General features: G+C 36.2%; 1 protein-coding gene across 2 annotated transcripts in view; it reads right to left on the bottom strand.

The window, feature by feature from the left end:
* Nucleotides 1-15,577, bottom strand: part of Ptpro (protein tyrosine phosphatase receptor type O) — a 241,385-nt gene that overhangs the window by 31,636 nt on the left and 194,172 nt on the right. Inside the window, exons 14-17 of one of the 2 annotated variants that reach the window (XM_058576175.1) lie at nt 13,754-13,886; nt 11,533-11,653; nt 7,347-7,415; nt 4,597-4,680 (exon numbers count right to left, since the gene is read on the bottom strand). In XM_058576175.1, coding sequence (XP_058432158.1) covers nt 4,597-4,680; nt 7,347-7,415; nt 11,533-11,653; nt 13,754-13,886 — 407 coding nt within the window. The remainder of the gene's footprint in view (nt 1-4,596; nt 4,681-7,346; nt 7,416-11,532; nt 11,654-13,753; nt 13,887-15,577) is intronic. The other variant, XM_046436157.2, reaches the window with a different exon arrangement.

Here is a 15,577-nt window from a genome sequence, read left to right as displayed (position 1 = left end):
CTATTTTTCCCTTATCCTTTCAAAAAGTCAATGTAATGTTGGGCATAACTATATCATTTAGGCATTTGGGAACTTAAAGAAATACTGTTATGGCTTGGATGTGAGGTGTCCCCCAAAAGCTCATGTGTGAGACAATGCAAGAAGGTTTGGAGGAGAAATGATTGGGTTATAGCCTTAACCTGATTAGTGAATTAATCCCTGATGGGATCATCTGAGTGGTAACTGGAGGCAGGTGGGGTGTGGCTGTAGGAAGTGGTTCTTTGAGGATGTGGCTATGGGGTATATATTTTGTATTTGGAGCGTGGACTCTCTCTGCTTCCTGATCATCACATGAGTTGTTTCCCTGTGCCACACTCTTCTGCCATGATGTTCTGCCTCACCTCAAGCCCCTAGGAATGGAGCTGGCTTTTTTATGGACTAAGACCCCTGAAACTGTGAGTCCTCAAATAAACTTTTCTTCCTCTACGATTGTTCTGGTCAGATCTTTTAGTCATAGCAGCAAATAAACTGACTAAAACAAATACCTATTGATGCTTTTCATTTTACTCTTGTGATAGTAATTACAAGAACCCCACATTTACTCTGTGTAGTAAGAGGCAGCTACTTTAGTACTTTATGAAAGAGTGATGTCAGGGTAGCTGCATACAGCTCTGGTAAAGGCATGAGGCTGCCAACATATATTGAGATTGGAAGTGAACAAAAAACACTTCCTATCCAAACATCTTGAAGGGAAACTAGGAGGAAAACAAATGTATGTGAGAGGGTGACACTGAATAAATTCAGTGCTGAAATATTAAGCTGCTACTACTCAATAGCTGTGTAGAAACTTGGTTAATGGAGGGAAGATACATTTTTTTTCTTTCAATCTTACTCATTACTGAGTGCACTTTCCACGTAATATAAAATTCTATATCACTTATTTCGCATGACATATTGCCACAGTTAAGTATATGTCTTTATGATTTGTGCACAATGTTCATTGTTCTGTTTAGATTTTGCTGATTCCAAAGTGTTCCCATATTTGAAGGCAGGAAAGAATGTGACAGGATTAAATTATGAGACTCCACAGAGGTATTTATAGAATTTTCCTACATTTTCAATTTCTGTGCTAATTTCAAGACTAAAACAAGGAAAAAATTCACTTGTAAACAAGTTAAGCCTGCACTAGCAATTTTAATTCAGCAACATTATGGAAAGAGCTAGTGTGTGTAACTGCTGCAGTGAAAATTTTAGGTAATGTATGGGGTGTTACTTTTTTTACCACAAAAGCTTTTCCTAATAACCAACAAATAACACCCATCAGAGACATAGGATCATGCACTTCTTTTAATTTTCTCTGTCACTTATATTAGACTTCAAGAAGCTAAGATACACTCTTCTTAATTCTTTATGGCTGTGGCAATCTTGGCCATGCGGGCATTCATTCCAAAGTAGAACATGAAGCAATAGCAAAGACATAGGATTTATTATGATTCAAACAAAACTCCAAAAGTCTCCAGTTTTATAAGTACCACTTACTCTTTCATGGGCTAAACAGAAACCATCTTAAAATTTGAAAAAGACCTTTAGGATGTGTCATTCTCCAAATTCAACAAGCAACAACCCTGAGTGAAGCCAAACACTTTAAACTTAATGTTGCTTTATGTTTAAAATGCCAACTGTTCAGGAGTCAGAACACGCAGATGAATACTTAAGAACAGCAGGGGGGTGCCTGTGGTAGTAACAAGAAAAAGGAATAACCTTGAAACTAGACAGAGCTGGTTCCAGTGAGATGATTTCTTTTAATAGGAAACAAACTCCAAGATCTTTAAGTCAGAAATCCTTGCAAAATACAATCCTGAAACTAACCTAACCAGGCACAGTGCTGCACACTGCTTCTGCTACTGCTCAGGGTAAAGATTTGAGCAACACTGTCTCCTAATTTCCACACAAAACACTAGAATAAGGGAAGGGCTTAACAAAATCAACAGAAATGTGTTTTTCCAAGAAATCATCAGTTTCGAGAGGAAGCTGAACAGGGTGTTAGGAAGCATGTGGGGTGTGGCTCTGTTATCTGTGGCAGGTGTTAACAAGGTAGATGAAATATGAAGACAAATGTATCTTAAGGAGGATTCAAAAGGACTCATTAGCAATGAAAATATCCACAAGTCATGGGAGGAAGCCAAAGGCAGGGAATTTGAGTGGTTATGTGAATAATGAGTTCTACTTGAAGGGATAAGAATCATAAAGCTTTTTTTGTATCTGTCAGCACAAGCTTAGGGCTGAGAACATAAATTATATTCAGTATACTTCCACTGGTTGATATGTATGGAATTTTGTATTTCATATACTCTGTTTTGCTATCTCTTCTCACCTGGAGACAACCATTTACAGTCTCACGATGGTTCTTCTAAAAACTGAAGAGTTCCACCGCCCCCCTCCTGCCCCCCAAGTTTATTCTCATGCTGTTTGATCACAACTGTAAAGAACAGACTTTGGAAGGATGGATGAAATTAGAAGATGTGTTCACTGGTAGGACTGTAAAAAAGACATGCATATAAGCACAGGCCCACCTGATAGAAGCTAAGAACTGTGGAAAATGAGAAAGTCTGAGAAATAAAGGAAAATGAACATAAAATTATATCCAACTTTATTTTGTTTTAGTTTAAATCCATGGAGGATACTTCAAGGGTATTCATTACAAATGTTGTAATGATAAATCCTTGAGGACAATTGGTAGATGTTGAGTTGAAAGTCAAGTATAAGAACAGCATGAGGGTGCCTGTGGTAGTAACAGGAGGTTACAATGGAATTTACACGCACTGCTCAAAACTGAAAACTATAGGATGCTAAATACTGAAAACACTCAAGTGATTGATTATAATGAGATTTACACTGACAACTGGAATAACAACAGATGACAGTGACTGGCCCTCCTCATAGAGCACATCATTTGACTTTATTATATATGCATCATTGTCTACCTTGCTTCCAAAGCTCTCTTCTATTCATTTTATTTAAAGAAAATGCAAATTCTGGTATTAACATTCTTTGTTTTGATAGTTTGTTTTTATATTTTTATATATGAAGCATTGTGATTTGAAATCCTGCTCCCTATATTTGAAATTCTGCTCCCTATATTTATTCTGTGCTCAGAGAAGTAGAAGAACATTTGAGTAGTTGTCTTTTTGAATGAATACCTTTCATCTCTGTCCAACTCTCTATGAGCCATCTTTCTGATTCATGAGATATTTTTTATTGATTTCTTTTGAGTCCTTCTCAAGTTGCCCACATTTCTGGATCTGCCTTTATGTATCTTAGTACCTAAATACCATGTGTTAATGTTTAGGATGATGACTTTTGTCAGCTCCCTGGGAAACTGCTACCATTTCTCTTATAGCTTGGGAAAAGAAGTGACCCTTTTGGGTTCTTACAGTCTCTGAGTTCAAGGGTATTATTATATTATTAGAAAAACAAAAAGGATATGTTTCAAGATTTGATTATAAAAATGAAGTCAAGAAAATAACAAAGGAAGTTGCTTTTTTTACAGAGAAAAGCACAAATTTGGGGGGTTAGATTTCTTTAACAATTTTGTATTGGTATGTGATAATTACATAGAATAGTGGGTTTTATTGTGGCACATTTGTACATGCACATAATTTAATTTGATCAATTCCAATCCCCAGTACCTCCCCTGGACCTCCTCCTGCTATCCTACTGGTCTCCCTTCTACTTTCATAAGAATCCTTTTTTCTTCTTTTTTCTCCCTAGCTTCCGCATATGAGATAAAATATGACTCTTGACTTTCTGAGTCTGGCTTATTCAACTTAACGTGATACTCTGCTGTTCTATTCATTTTCTTGCAAATGACATAATTTCATTCTTTATAGCTGAGTAAAATCCATTTTGTATATATAGTACATTTCCTTTATCCAATTTTCTGTTGATGGACACCCAGGCTGCTTCCATGATTTGGTGGTTGGGAATTGTGCTGCTATAAATGTGTGCATATATAATATGATGACCTTAATTCTTGTGGAAGAACCAAGATTTCTTATGTGGTAGTGTATGACATTAGGGCAATGACTCTCCTTAAATCTCTATTTTCACATCTCTAAAATGGGACTATAATACTCTATGTGGGATTATGGGGAAAAATAAGTAATTATACAAAGAGGTTTATACATAGTCAGTTATTTAATATTCAGTGAGTTCAGATTAGTTTTTAAAAACAGGTCCCAAATATAGACTGTAGACTTGTTTATCTACCATACCACATTCCTATCTCTCTAATAGATGGGGATTGGAAGGAAAATGGGAAGCATCATTTACACAGATGAGAGGACAATGAGTTGGCTCTATGAAGAAATAGATGGCAAGTAATAAAAGAAAGAAAACCCTGCCAAGAACATCACAAGAAGAAAATTTAAGTGGAGAAAGCATTATAGGCATCTTGGTATCATAACTGCTTTAATTCATTTTAATATATGAATAACTATTTTAGATGCTATCCAATAAATGAAATAATCAAAAAGAAAAATTTTCTTTTTGTTTACTTTTTGAAAGCCAGCTTTTAAAGACTTTGTGTTAGGTAAACAGTAAAAAAAAATCACTTACCAAGGATTAATATAAAATGCCAAAAGATAATCAGTCCAAAGACATGAAGGTAGCAGGGTTAAGAAAGCAAATATACTCCTACGCCTGTGAGCATTAATAGATAACAGATGTAAAGATGAAAAAGTGGCAAGAGTTAGTAATATAAACTGTGAACAGATATCAGTAAATTACCTACTGGGATCAATTAATATGACAAGCACCTTAATTACAATTAAATATTATTCCATTCTGTGAAATTTAAAAAAGTAAGGGCTTAAGTGCTACAATATTGACAAAATCAGTTTTTATTCACACAAGATCTTATTATAATCAGATAGATTTCCTTGAACTTACTTTGTGTCAATTAGTCTGCTATTAGGTGATTACATTTTGCATTCAGTTAAATGAGACTCTTAAATGGCTCATTAGTTATCATATGTCTTATTCTTAGATATTAACTTTCCAATGCTGAAACCTATTTTAAGAAACTATTATAACCTCATTTGATAACGAAATAGCAACTTCTGTGTGGAGGTATAAATGGACAAGTTACTTATAATGATTCTGATGTAGACCAAGCTTTTGGGATACATTCTAAACTGCATGATTACATGCGACTTTCTATATTTTGAGTTTAAATTGCTACAGAATTTCTAAAAAATGTTCCTTAAAGCAGAGGAATGTTATGATACTCAGTTATCACTCATTCAATATCAACAGCGAATCAATAGCAGAGTCTAAAAATCTCATTGATACTCAATTGAGTGGGAACAAAATTATTTAATTTACTTTAATTCTAATTCAGACTCTTGATTTAAAATGCCTGGCTTGAGTCCAATTTCAGATATTCAAGCCACTTGTAAAATGGAACATCCATTCATGTAGATTTAAAAATATCCTGGGGCTGCAGCTCTAGTTATTCTCAGAATGGAGGGGAGATGCTGTCATCCTGTCACTTTGGTTACAAATCCCCACTGAGATATCCATTCTCAGCCAGCCAGAAAATGCTGCTGCCGGCAAAACTCTCCTTGCCAAGAGCAGTAGGAGAATTTACTTGATTTTATAGAAAGGTCCTGATGTGAATTCTCTTTTCCCTTGGTTCTCACCAAACTGGTCTCTCATAAGTTTTGCAAATTGTGAGTGGCTAAGAAGTTAGTTAATACCTAGCTCTCCTGAGTCACATGTGCAATTGGGTCAGTTCCTAGATGGTAATATCACCAGTCTTGGGATGAATCTTTCTATATCTTGGAATGAGGTCCTGTTTACTGGCCAGGCAAGAAACAGGCATCATTAAGTCAATCTCTTAATCTTGGGATGAGTGCTGATAAATTTGAACAAACCTACTAATGTTTCCTAAATTTCACCATCTAGGGATTATGAAATTTTCTTTCTTTATGGTTGGACAAATCGTATTTTAATAGCAAAATTCTCTTCACGTTAAAATTTTAAAATGGCAGGCCAGGTGTGGTGGTGCACACTTGTAATCCCAGTGGCTAGGGAGACTGAGATAAAAAGTTCCCAAGTTCAAAGCCAGCCTCAGCAATTGAGCAAGGCCCTAAGTAACTTAGCAAGACTCTGGGGATATGGCTGAGTGCCCCTGGGTTTAATGCCCAGTAACTGCACCCCGCTCCAAAAAAAAAGCCAGCACAATGTATTGTCTTTGTTAAAAATGATCCTATTTTGGGGGCTGGGATTGTAGCTCAGTGGTAGAGCACATGCCTAGCATGTGTGAGGCATTAGGTTTGATTCTCAGCACCACGTATAAATAAATAAATGTCCATCAACAATTAAAAAAAAAGAATCCTATTTCAACCAGATTTACAACTAGAGTAGGAATCATCTATACTCAAGGAAGTAGAATTTATATTCTAAAAAAAGTTCTCCCTCCCTTTTTGATTCTGTAGGGTAAAATGTCTAGTCTTTCAATCTATTTCTTGTACCATTTTGGGGTTAGAAAATGGGGGGCGGCAGGGGGTGAATCACTTACCAAGGATTAATAGGAAATGTATGAACTTAAATATACTTTGTTTCTGTTGCAAGCAATCATGCAAACTAGGTCATATAAGGAAAGTGGCTTCATGTTCAATGTTTACTTAATTAGTGATTCTATGGGTGTAGTTGAACTAGATAGGACTGTTAATTCTCATTGTTAGGTATAATATCATTTTATTTAATCTCTTGAAAATGCTTTTCTAATTCCCCAACTACCTCCTCCCCATAGGACCTTAATACTCAAGCATAAAGAAAAATGAGGCCGTGTATTCTTGTGAGACATCTCTGGCTTTGATATTTATTAACCTGCAAGTATGAGATTGAGAGCCCTGGGCTGTACATTTCTACTTAATTTTTTAACAAAAGGGGTGGCTTATGTCCCCAGGCATTGGAATTTGAGTTTAAAATGGAGATGCTGCTCTGTCTTATCCTGCTTCAATGAAGTCTCCCCTCAGGCCTTTAGCTACCACTTGTTCAGTGTGGCTCCTACATTTGCCTCCTTCCTCAGCATGATTATGGGCTCCTTGCATGAATGCATTAGTTCTTTGTTCAATATAGTAATACAGAATAGATTAGGGCATTTTCTCTACTTCAGTATTATATTAAGTTTGTAGAAACCAATATATCCTGTGGAAATCTAGCCATTGAAGTCTACTGTTACTGAAATCATGAAAGAACAATCAGACAAGACTACTTATCCCTAAAGATGGTAAAATCAAGTTTAGAGCCCACAAAACATAGATAAGCTATCTACAGGCTTGTTCCAAAATACTACTCACCAATTGTAGGGAAGTTTCCCATCCCTCTCCAAGGATGCAAAGTTGACAAATGTTCCTGCTCCACATTCCCTGTTTGAAAGGAACCACAAATCTATGTAACTGCTTGAGAGAGCACTCTTTACCTGACATAAAAATAAAGAGAGTCTTTTACAGGTTTATCATGACAGCATTAATTTTTTTTAAGCTGATATAAGTTCTATGTGTTCCTTTGTTTCATACAATGCAAAAAAGAAAAACAAAACAAAATAAAACAGTCTCTTGTAAGACTCCTAATCAACTTATTTTGAGTCCGAAAGAATTCAGCTCATAATCTTTGTCAAAAGGCATTCATGATCCTAAAATAAATCTTTGCACTATTTGGAAATAATATTTTTTCAAAAAACCTTCATTAGTAAGGTATACAAACTTTCCTAGATAAACTGAAAGTCCCTTTGTAGTACTTTTCGGGTTAAGTTTTGTTTTATAGCACTCTGATTTCCTCCTTATAGTGATAGTGGACCAAGTTGAATTGCTTACTTCATTTTTTTTCTCTTATATTGTGGTATCCTTTTTATTTATCCCTTGAGATAAGGGTGATATGTATTGAAATAGGTTGGCTTCTGACATGACTCTAATCCAGAATGGTTTCAATTAATCTGTTAGTAAAAAAGACTATTTCGGTGTTTTTTTTTTTAACTTTCTCAGGGAAAGATCTGGATGCTGTGGCACACGCCTGTAATACTAGCAGCTTGGGAGGAGGAAAGCCAGCCTCAGTAACTTAGATAAGCCTAAGCAACTTAGCAAGACCCTGTCTCTAAATAAAATATTTAAAAAGGGATGGGGATGTAGCTCAGTGGTTAATTACCCCTGGGTTCAATTCACTGTACCAAACAAACTAAACAACAACAACAACAAAAATTGGGCAAAAAGGTAAACATATACTCATGCCTTCTCCACCTTTTGACTAATATGCATTGAGAAGATAGCTCACTGGGCTCATGCCTCTCATTTTTTCTAAATGTAAAATTGATGGTCCAACTTTATATTATTTATTCAGCATTGAAGTTAATTACTTTAGTTATCTGCTCTTATTAGGATATTCTAAGAATAATTTTTTCTTTTGAAAAACATACTAATATCATTGTATCCCATTATGTGATAAAATTACATACTACCAATGTATTTTCCCATTTTGATTTCTTATATATGGATTTCTTACTTTCAAATTCAGAAGTTCTTAATATGGGGTCCAAAGATAGAATTTAGAGCTCTATGAAATTAAGTAGAAAAAAGGTAAATCTTCATTTTAACAAACTGTAACTGAAGTTTAAAAGTTTCTTGTATTAAAGTAGACAACAAACCACCACATCGGTAGTTGTGATTTGCTAACAATAAAAAATACAGATACTTTTATATAATAGACTTGCTGCATATATCTTGAACTATTTATTATTCATCCAAATGAAATGATGAGTTATATAGTAATTGTTTAATGTATTAATAAAAAGCAAAATATACTTGTTTTTAAAATATATGAGCATCATGTTTCAATATGATTATATAATTCTATGTGCTTTATTTTATGCTCTTAGAAAGCATTATTCTCTAAAGAGATCCATAAGTCTCACTATACTGCCAAAGATCATGGCACAAAATATCTTGGTTTTAATGACCAGCTGAATGAATTATATCTGTCCTTGCTAAATATCTTCTGTATGCATCACAAAAATTCTGTAGTATGCCCTCATAAATGCCATCATTTTCATTACTACATCTGTCACCACCCCTCGGCTGTCAGGATTATGCACCAACACTTACTGCATACTTCCCATGCTATTACTGCATTATTGCTCCTGATTATCCACTAACGAATGGGTTTTATCACCTCTTCTTGGTATAGGTTCTTTCTTGCCTTCTAGGCCACCACACTCTTAGTTTTCCTTCTACTCCACTGGCTGCCTCTTGCCCATCTCTTGCTGTCATCTTCTTTTCTTCCTGGAAGTCTTCATATTGTAATCCTCCAGTACTCTATCCAAGGCCCTCTTTTACTTACATTTACTCTCTGACTTTGGCCTAGTCTATAGCTTTAACACCATTTATTTGCTAACAACTCTCAAATTTATATCTCCAAAATCAAGACTACTTTCCTGAACACCATATATTCCTGGGCAGCTGTCTACTCCAAACCTATACTTGCAATTCATCTCAAATGTAGTATTGCCAAAGCTGAATCTTGATGTTTCCTCTATTCTGAAACCTCTTACCTGGAGTCTCTCTCAATCGATTGCAACTTCATCCTTCCAGGGCCAAAACCCGTTGTCATCCCTGACTCCTTTATACATTCCCATTCCACACTCAATTTCTTATCAAATCCTATCACCCCTATTTTCAAGATATATTCAGAATCTGGTCTTTTCTTCCTCCCCTTTGTTGTTGCTGCTGTGGACTGAACTACTACCATGTCTTGTCTGGATTACTGTCAGGACTCCCCCTGCTGATACACCTGTGTTTTTGATTGCCTCTGTACAGCCTGTTTTCTAAAAATGAAAACATTAACACAAATCAGATATTTTTAATCTTCTCCAAACTTTGCTATGGCTGCCCATTTTACTCAATGTAAAAGCCATTTTACTCAATGGATTATTAAACACTGTAGATCTGACATCACCTGTTATTCTTCCCTTTCCTTCCTCTTCCTTAGTCATACTGGCCTCTCTGCCAGTCATGGCAGAATATGAATATGCTAGTCATGCTCTGGCCCCAGGATCTTTGCAGTGCATGGGCTGCTTTTGCTACTGGGCACACTCTTCCTAGAGATAACACAAGGCTAACTCCATGCTTTTCAAGTTTTAGCTTAAAAATGTCCCTGTTTGAATGAAACTTACCCACCAGGAGAATCCTCTCCTGATTCTGGTACTACTAATCTCCCTTACTCTGCTCTATTATTTTCTCTTAACTCCTGCTAACACACTATGCAATTTTGTGCCTTATAGCTCTATTTTCTGTTCTCCATCCCCCTGATTAGAATACAAGCTCCACAAAGGTATGGATTTTTTGTCATTGTTATATACTTCCATTTCAAGAACCTATAGGAGTCTGAAACAGTAGGTATCAATTAATATTTGTTAAGTGAATAGAGTTTCAGTGGCCTGCACAAGTTCACACGGATCTTAGATCAGGACTGGACCTTAAAAAGTGGGGAGGGGAGTGGAGGGGGGATATAGGAAGGGGATAGGAAAGGCAGCAGAATACAACAGACACTAGTATGGCAGTATGTATAAACGTGGATGTATAACCAATGTGATTCTGCAATCTGTACATGTGGTAAAAATAAGAATTCATACCCCATTTGAATCAAATGTATGAAATATGACATGTCAAGATCATTGTAATGTTTTGAGCAACCAATAAAAAAAATGTAAGTTCAGAGCTCCACACTCCAGCCACAGTACAAAACCAACTCTTTCCTTATTGTACTAAGATTTATTCAAATTCCAGTTTTCATTCAGTTGATTTTCATATTCAGAAATGGCCATTGTTTTCCACTTTCATGGCATCCCATGTTTATCTGCTTTATTGTTTAGGTCAGCCATGCCTTTAAATACATTTTTAAATTTCCTCCTCTTCCTCTTTCTTCTTTTTCCCAGGGTTTGAACCCAGGGGCACTTAATCACTGAGCCACATCCCCAGCCCTTTTTAAAATTTTTTATTTTGATACAGGGTCTTGCTAAGTTGCTTAGGGCCTTACTAAGTTGCTGAGGCTGGCCTTGAATTTACAATCTTCCTGCCTTAGCTGTCTGAGCTGCTGGAATTACAGGCAAGTGCCATTATGCCCAGACTCCTGTTCTTCTTGTGGATTCCATTTAATTGAGTTGTTTCATTAATCATACCAAATAGGTATGGATCATTCTTTTACTCCATATATGTCTGAATGTACCCAAATATAACAGATCCCTATTTATGGGCTTCTTAAAATGTCAGGATTGATAGAAAGAAGGCTTGTAATTTGTAAACAGCAATCCACTGCTTTACCATTCCAATAGCAACATTTTCTAAAATATTAGCTTACTTAGAAAACACACAAAAGAGATATAGACACTACATCCGAAATAAAATTGTTACACAGTTTAGGTCTGCAAAAATTGTACATACATAAGTAAAAATATAATTCAAAGGTTGGATAAAATATTAACAAAACTTAACTTACCTAGCCATCTGCAGATGCTTTTTCCTAAGAATGATGAGGGTAACAAGAAGCAGTCCAATGAGAAGTGTGCTCAGGATGGCCAGCACAGAGATCACTACCACATTAGGATTCATCTCTGTAACTAAAGAGAAGCCAGGCATTGCAGTTATAGGCTCCATTATATGGAAACTGACAGGCCCATTCACTGCTTTTCATCTAATCTTAGGAGTAATTAACTTATGCTGATTATAATAGCAAAACATGAAACAACTTAAGCTAACAATGACCTTGCGCTCAACTATGACTTAGCAGACTGACAAATGGTGTTCAGGTGGCTGGAAGAATCGAGCCTATTTCAAAAGCCTCCAACATGCAGGATGTTCTTTCTTATAAGGAGAACTATAAAATGAGAAGAATGCCATGGTTCAAATACATTTGAAAACTACAGATCTACAAGTCATTATCATGTATTATCATTGTTTAACATTTTCACAAGCTCAGAAGGTGGCAGGTTCTTATTTTATGCCCATGACTTTAAAGTCAGAAAGTGCAACTGAATACTTTGCTCACAACTAATAACGTATATGAAAAAGACACAAGTGAGCTACCATCTGCTGCAGCACTTAACACGTTACTGGAGCAGGCATTCTGATGATCTGTAGCCATATGCTCAAAGGTTTTCCATCTGCGCAGCCCAAGAGATTAAACCTATTAATAAGTTAGAGGGTCCTTAAGAACAGGGGTTGTGCCCTTTTCATATACTTTATATAATGATGGGTCTATCTACTGTGGCACTTACACATTGGCTAGTTCTTTATATTGTATGAATGAGCAGGATATCAAAGGCAGGTAAATTTGTTGAATGGCTTTATAAAGCTCTTCAAAGTGGGCCAGAAGAGATTTGAACCATCCTTTGCATGGATCATAAAATCAAGGAGCTGATCCCTAAGGCTCTGATATTTACGACTTCCCATTTGGACCAGCTGGGCTCTAGTTCATGGGTGGGGTGCTTGAGCAGAAAGAACAATAATCTCATGGTGGAAGAGGTTATTCAGGTGTGTTTGAGTGCTAACTGCTATTTGGGGAAGGAATACTTTCTACCCTCTGGATGTCATTTTTCTCACCTTTAGATAAGCTTAATCAAATCACCTGTTGCACTAGGTTTATGTGGAGATGTCAAGGAATAAGAGAAATTAAAGTACACCTAGAAAGATGTAATAGGACGTAGAAAGGAGACACATTAAACTATTTTTTTTCCAGGTCAATTTTGTCCTGTCTAATGAAAAACCAAGAATTAAAAATAGAAAGCAAAAAAAAAAAATAAAATAAAAATAAAAATAAAAAAGCTTTATCCATTCATCTTTTGAAGGGCATCTAGGTTGGTTCCACAGTTATAGCTAGTGTGAATGAGCTGCTATAAACATTGATGTGGTTGCATTACTGTACCTAATTAGAATAAATATATAAAATTTTTTAAAAAACTTATTGCGTGAAGATAAACTCCTTTTTATAATAAAATAATATTTTAGAAAAAAAACTGCATTCTAGTCACCACTGAATATAGCAGCTAAATAGAGGACTAATATAATAGAAATGAGAGTGAACCCTGTGAAGGGATAATAGCAATAGCGGCTTTACTTCAGGAGGCTTCACAGAAGTTCTCAAATTGCAGAGAGCAACATGTGTAGTACAACTCAGAAAAGACTAAGAAAACAAACAGGGCCCCAGACCCTTCATTAAGTTCTAACTGGCCCATTTACACTTTGTTTCTAGATTAGACAATTTCTTGCTTTGAGTTTTCTGTTGTGGCTCTCTGATCAGTGACAACTGATGGCCAAGGCTGAGACAGATGAAGCTGAGTTGATGGGGGTCCTGTGCCACGATGGCACAAGAGGGTGAAGATGGTGGCAGCAACCAGCATTCAGACAGCATATGCTGGGGCTTTCTGTGTTTTATTTTTATGCTTCAAAATAACCTAAAAATGCATATATTATTTTTCTAATTTCACAGATAAATGGCAAAGGCACAGAGACAGTAAACATATTTTCTTAAATCAGGTATTTTAGTAAGTACTCTGAGATTGAAATTAAGGCCTTCCTGACCCCACAACTTGGATTCCCCCCCCTCTAGGGAACATTGCTTCCATTAAAAGGACAGATGATACATATTTCAAAAGAAAAAGTAAGGAACATGTGGAAAGGAGTAACTCCTAAAGACCAGATTCACTAATGTATGTAACTACCCATGGTCGAGACGGCTATAAAGGTGGGGACACTGGGACTGTCATGGCTGAAGCTGGTGACACTGCAGTTGTAGGCGGTGGCAGGGAGGAGGCTGGAGATGGTCACGACATGGGACGAAACAGCAACGGGCTCCTGGAGATGCAGAAAATAAAAAAATGCTCTATCAACTCTTCATCTATTTTGTCTTTAAAATTATTTTTCGTTGAGAGGGTAATCTGTGGACATTGTAAAAATGTTTAAAGACCCTTCTTTCTCCGTTCTCCTTCTACCTACTTCTCTTTCATGGGAGCAGCCATTGCTGCCAGGTATTTTTTTCTTCTAATATTCATTTTATGGATGTATAAACATATAAGACATAGTTAATCATAAATGATGTCACAGTTTCTACATTGTTTCGCCTATTTTTTTTATCTAGTTATCAGCATATTTTGGCACTCTTTCCACGTCAATACAGATTAAACTGCTTTATTCTTTTTAAGGGATGCATAAAAGCACATTGCATGGTCATATTTTATTTTGCCAACGCCCTATTATTGATGAAAGTTTAAGTGATCTTTGACTTTTTGTGCTACTATACACAATGTTACAGTGAATATCATTTCATACATGTCAGAACATATGCATGTATAGACATACTTACTTATGTATGTATATGTGTGTACATAAAAACTATGTGAACATAAATAAATATAATACACTCATATATTTCTAGAACTTGGATTTCTAGGTCAAAAAATATACATTTTTAACATTGAAAGCTACTGAAAAATAGTCCTCCAGAGACATTTTCCAAGTTACCCACCTGCCACCTACATGTGACAATGCCTATTCTCTACATTCTTTCCAACCCAGTATATTGTATCTTAGTTTTATTTTGCACTTACTTATTACCATAAGTGAGACTGAGGAAATTTTTATATGTTCAAGAATGTTTTGTATTCATTTTTATATGAAACATGTGTTTGGGGTTGTTGGCTTTTATGTTTTTGACTTGTAGCAGTTATTTATATCTTAAGGGCCTTACTCCTCTGTCTGCATTTTTAGCTTTTATATGGAATATGTTATAGTTTGGATATAAGGTATCCTCCAAAGCTCCTATATTAATGCAGGAGGTAAAACAAATGGATTGTGAGAGCTGTAACCTAATCGGTTTATCCTAGTTTTAATGGACTGACTGGGTGGTAACTGTAGGCAGAGGGGTTATGGTTGAAGGAGTCTGGGGGCTTTTCCTAGAAGGGTGCATCTTTCTTGTGTCCTCTTCCTCTCTCTTTCTCTCTGCTTCCTGACCCCATCATGAATTGAGCAGTTTTCTTCTCTGTTGGATCCTCCTGCCATAATGTGCTGCCTCACCCTGGGCCCAGAGCAATGGATTTGGCCATCTGTGGGCTGAGATATCTGCCCCCAATAAACTTTACCTTCTCTGAGTTGTTCTCACTTGGTATTTTTGTCAGAGAGGTGCAAATGCTGACTAAACAGCACCCCCCAAAAGCATAGCAACTTTGTGCGCTAACTTGGTAGAACAATGGCCAGGTTAGTGACAAGCACTCTTTTTCAGAAGAGGATCCTGCCTAAAGAGATAATAGCCATCAGCACTAATTTACCGCTCTCATATCTTCCACTATTCTAGAAAAGTATAATTTCTGGGGAAGAAAAACTTGCTAAGAGAACTCAGTTGCAGTAAGTAGCTGACTGACCATTCTGTTCTTGAAGGAAGACATCACTGTAGTTACAGAGAAGAAAATCCACTACTGGCAGAGCCTTTATTTTCAAAAAGGATTCTTAGACTAGAGCTCAGCACAGATCAAAAAGAGATAAATTTTGTA

This window comes from Marmota monax, unplaced genomic scaffold, assembly GCF_021218885.2.
Source record: "Marmota monax isolate L192 unplaced genomic scaffold, Marmota_monax_Labrador192_F-V1.1 WCK01_AAM20220418_F8-fsc00012, whole genome shotgun sequence".
NCBI classification, from domain to species: domain Eukaryota; kingdom Metazoa; phylum Chordata; class Mammalia; order Rodentia; family Sciuridae; genus Marmota; species Marmota monax.
This window is presented reverse-complemented; position numbering and strand designations above follow the sequence as displayed.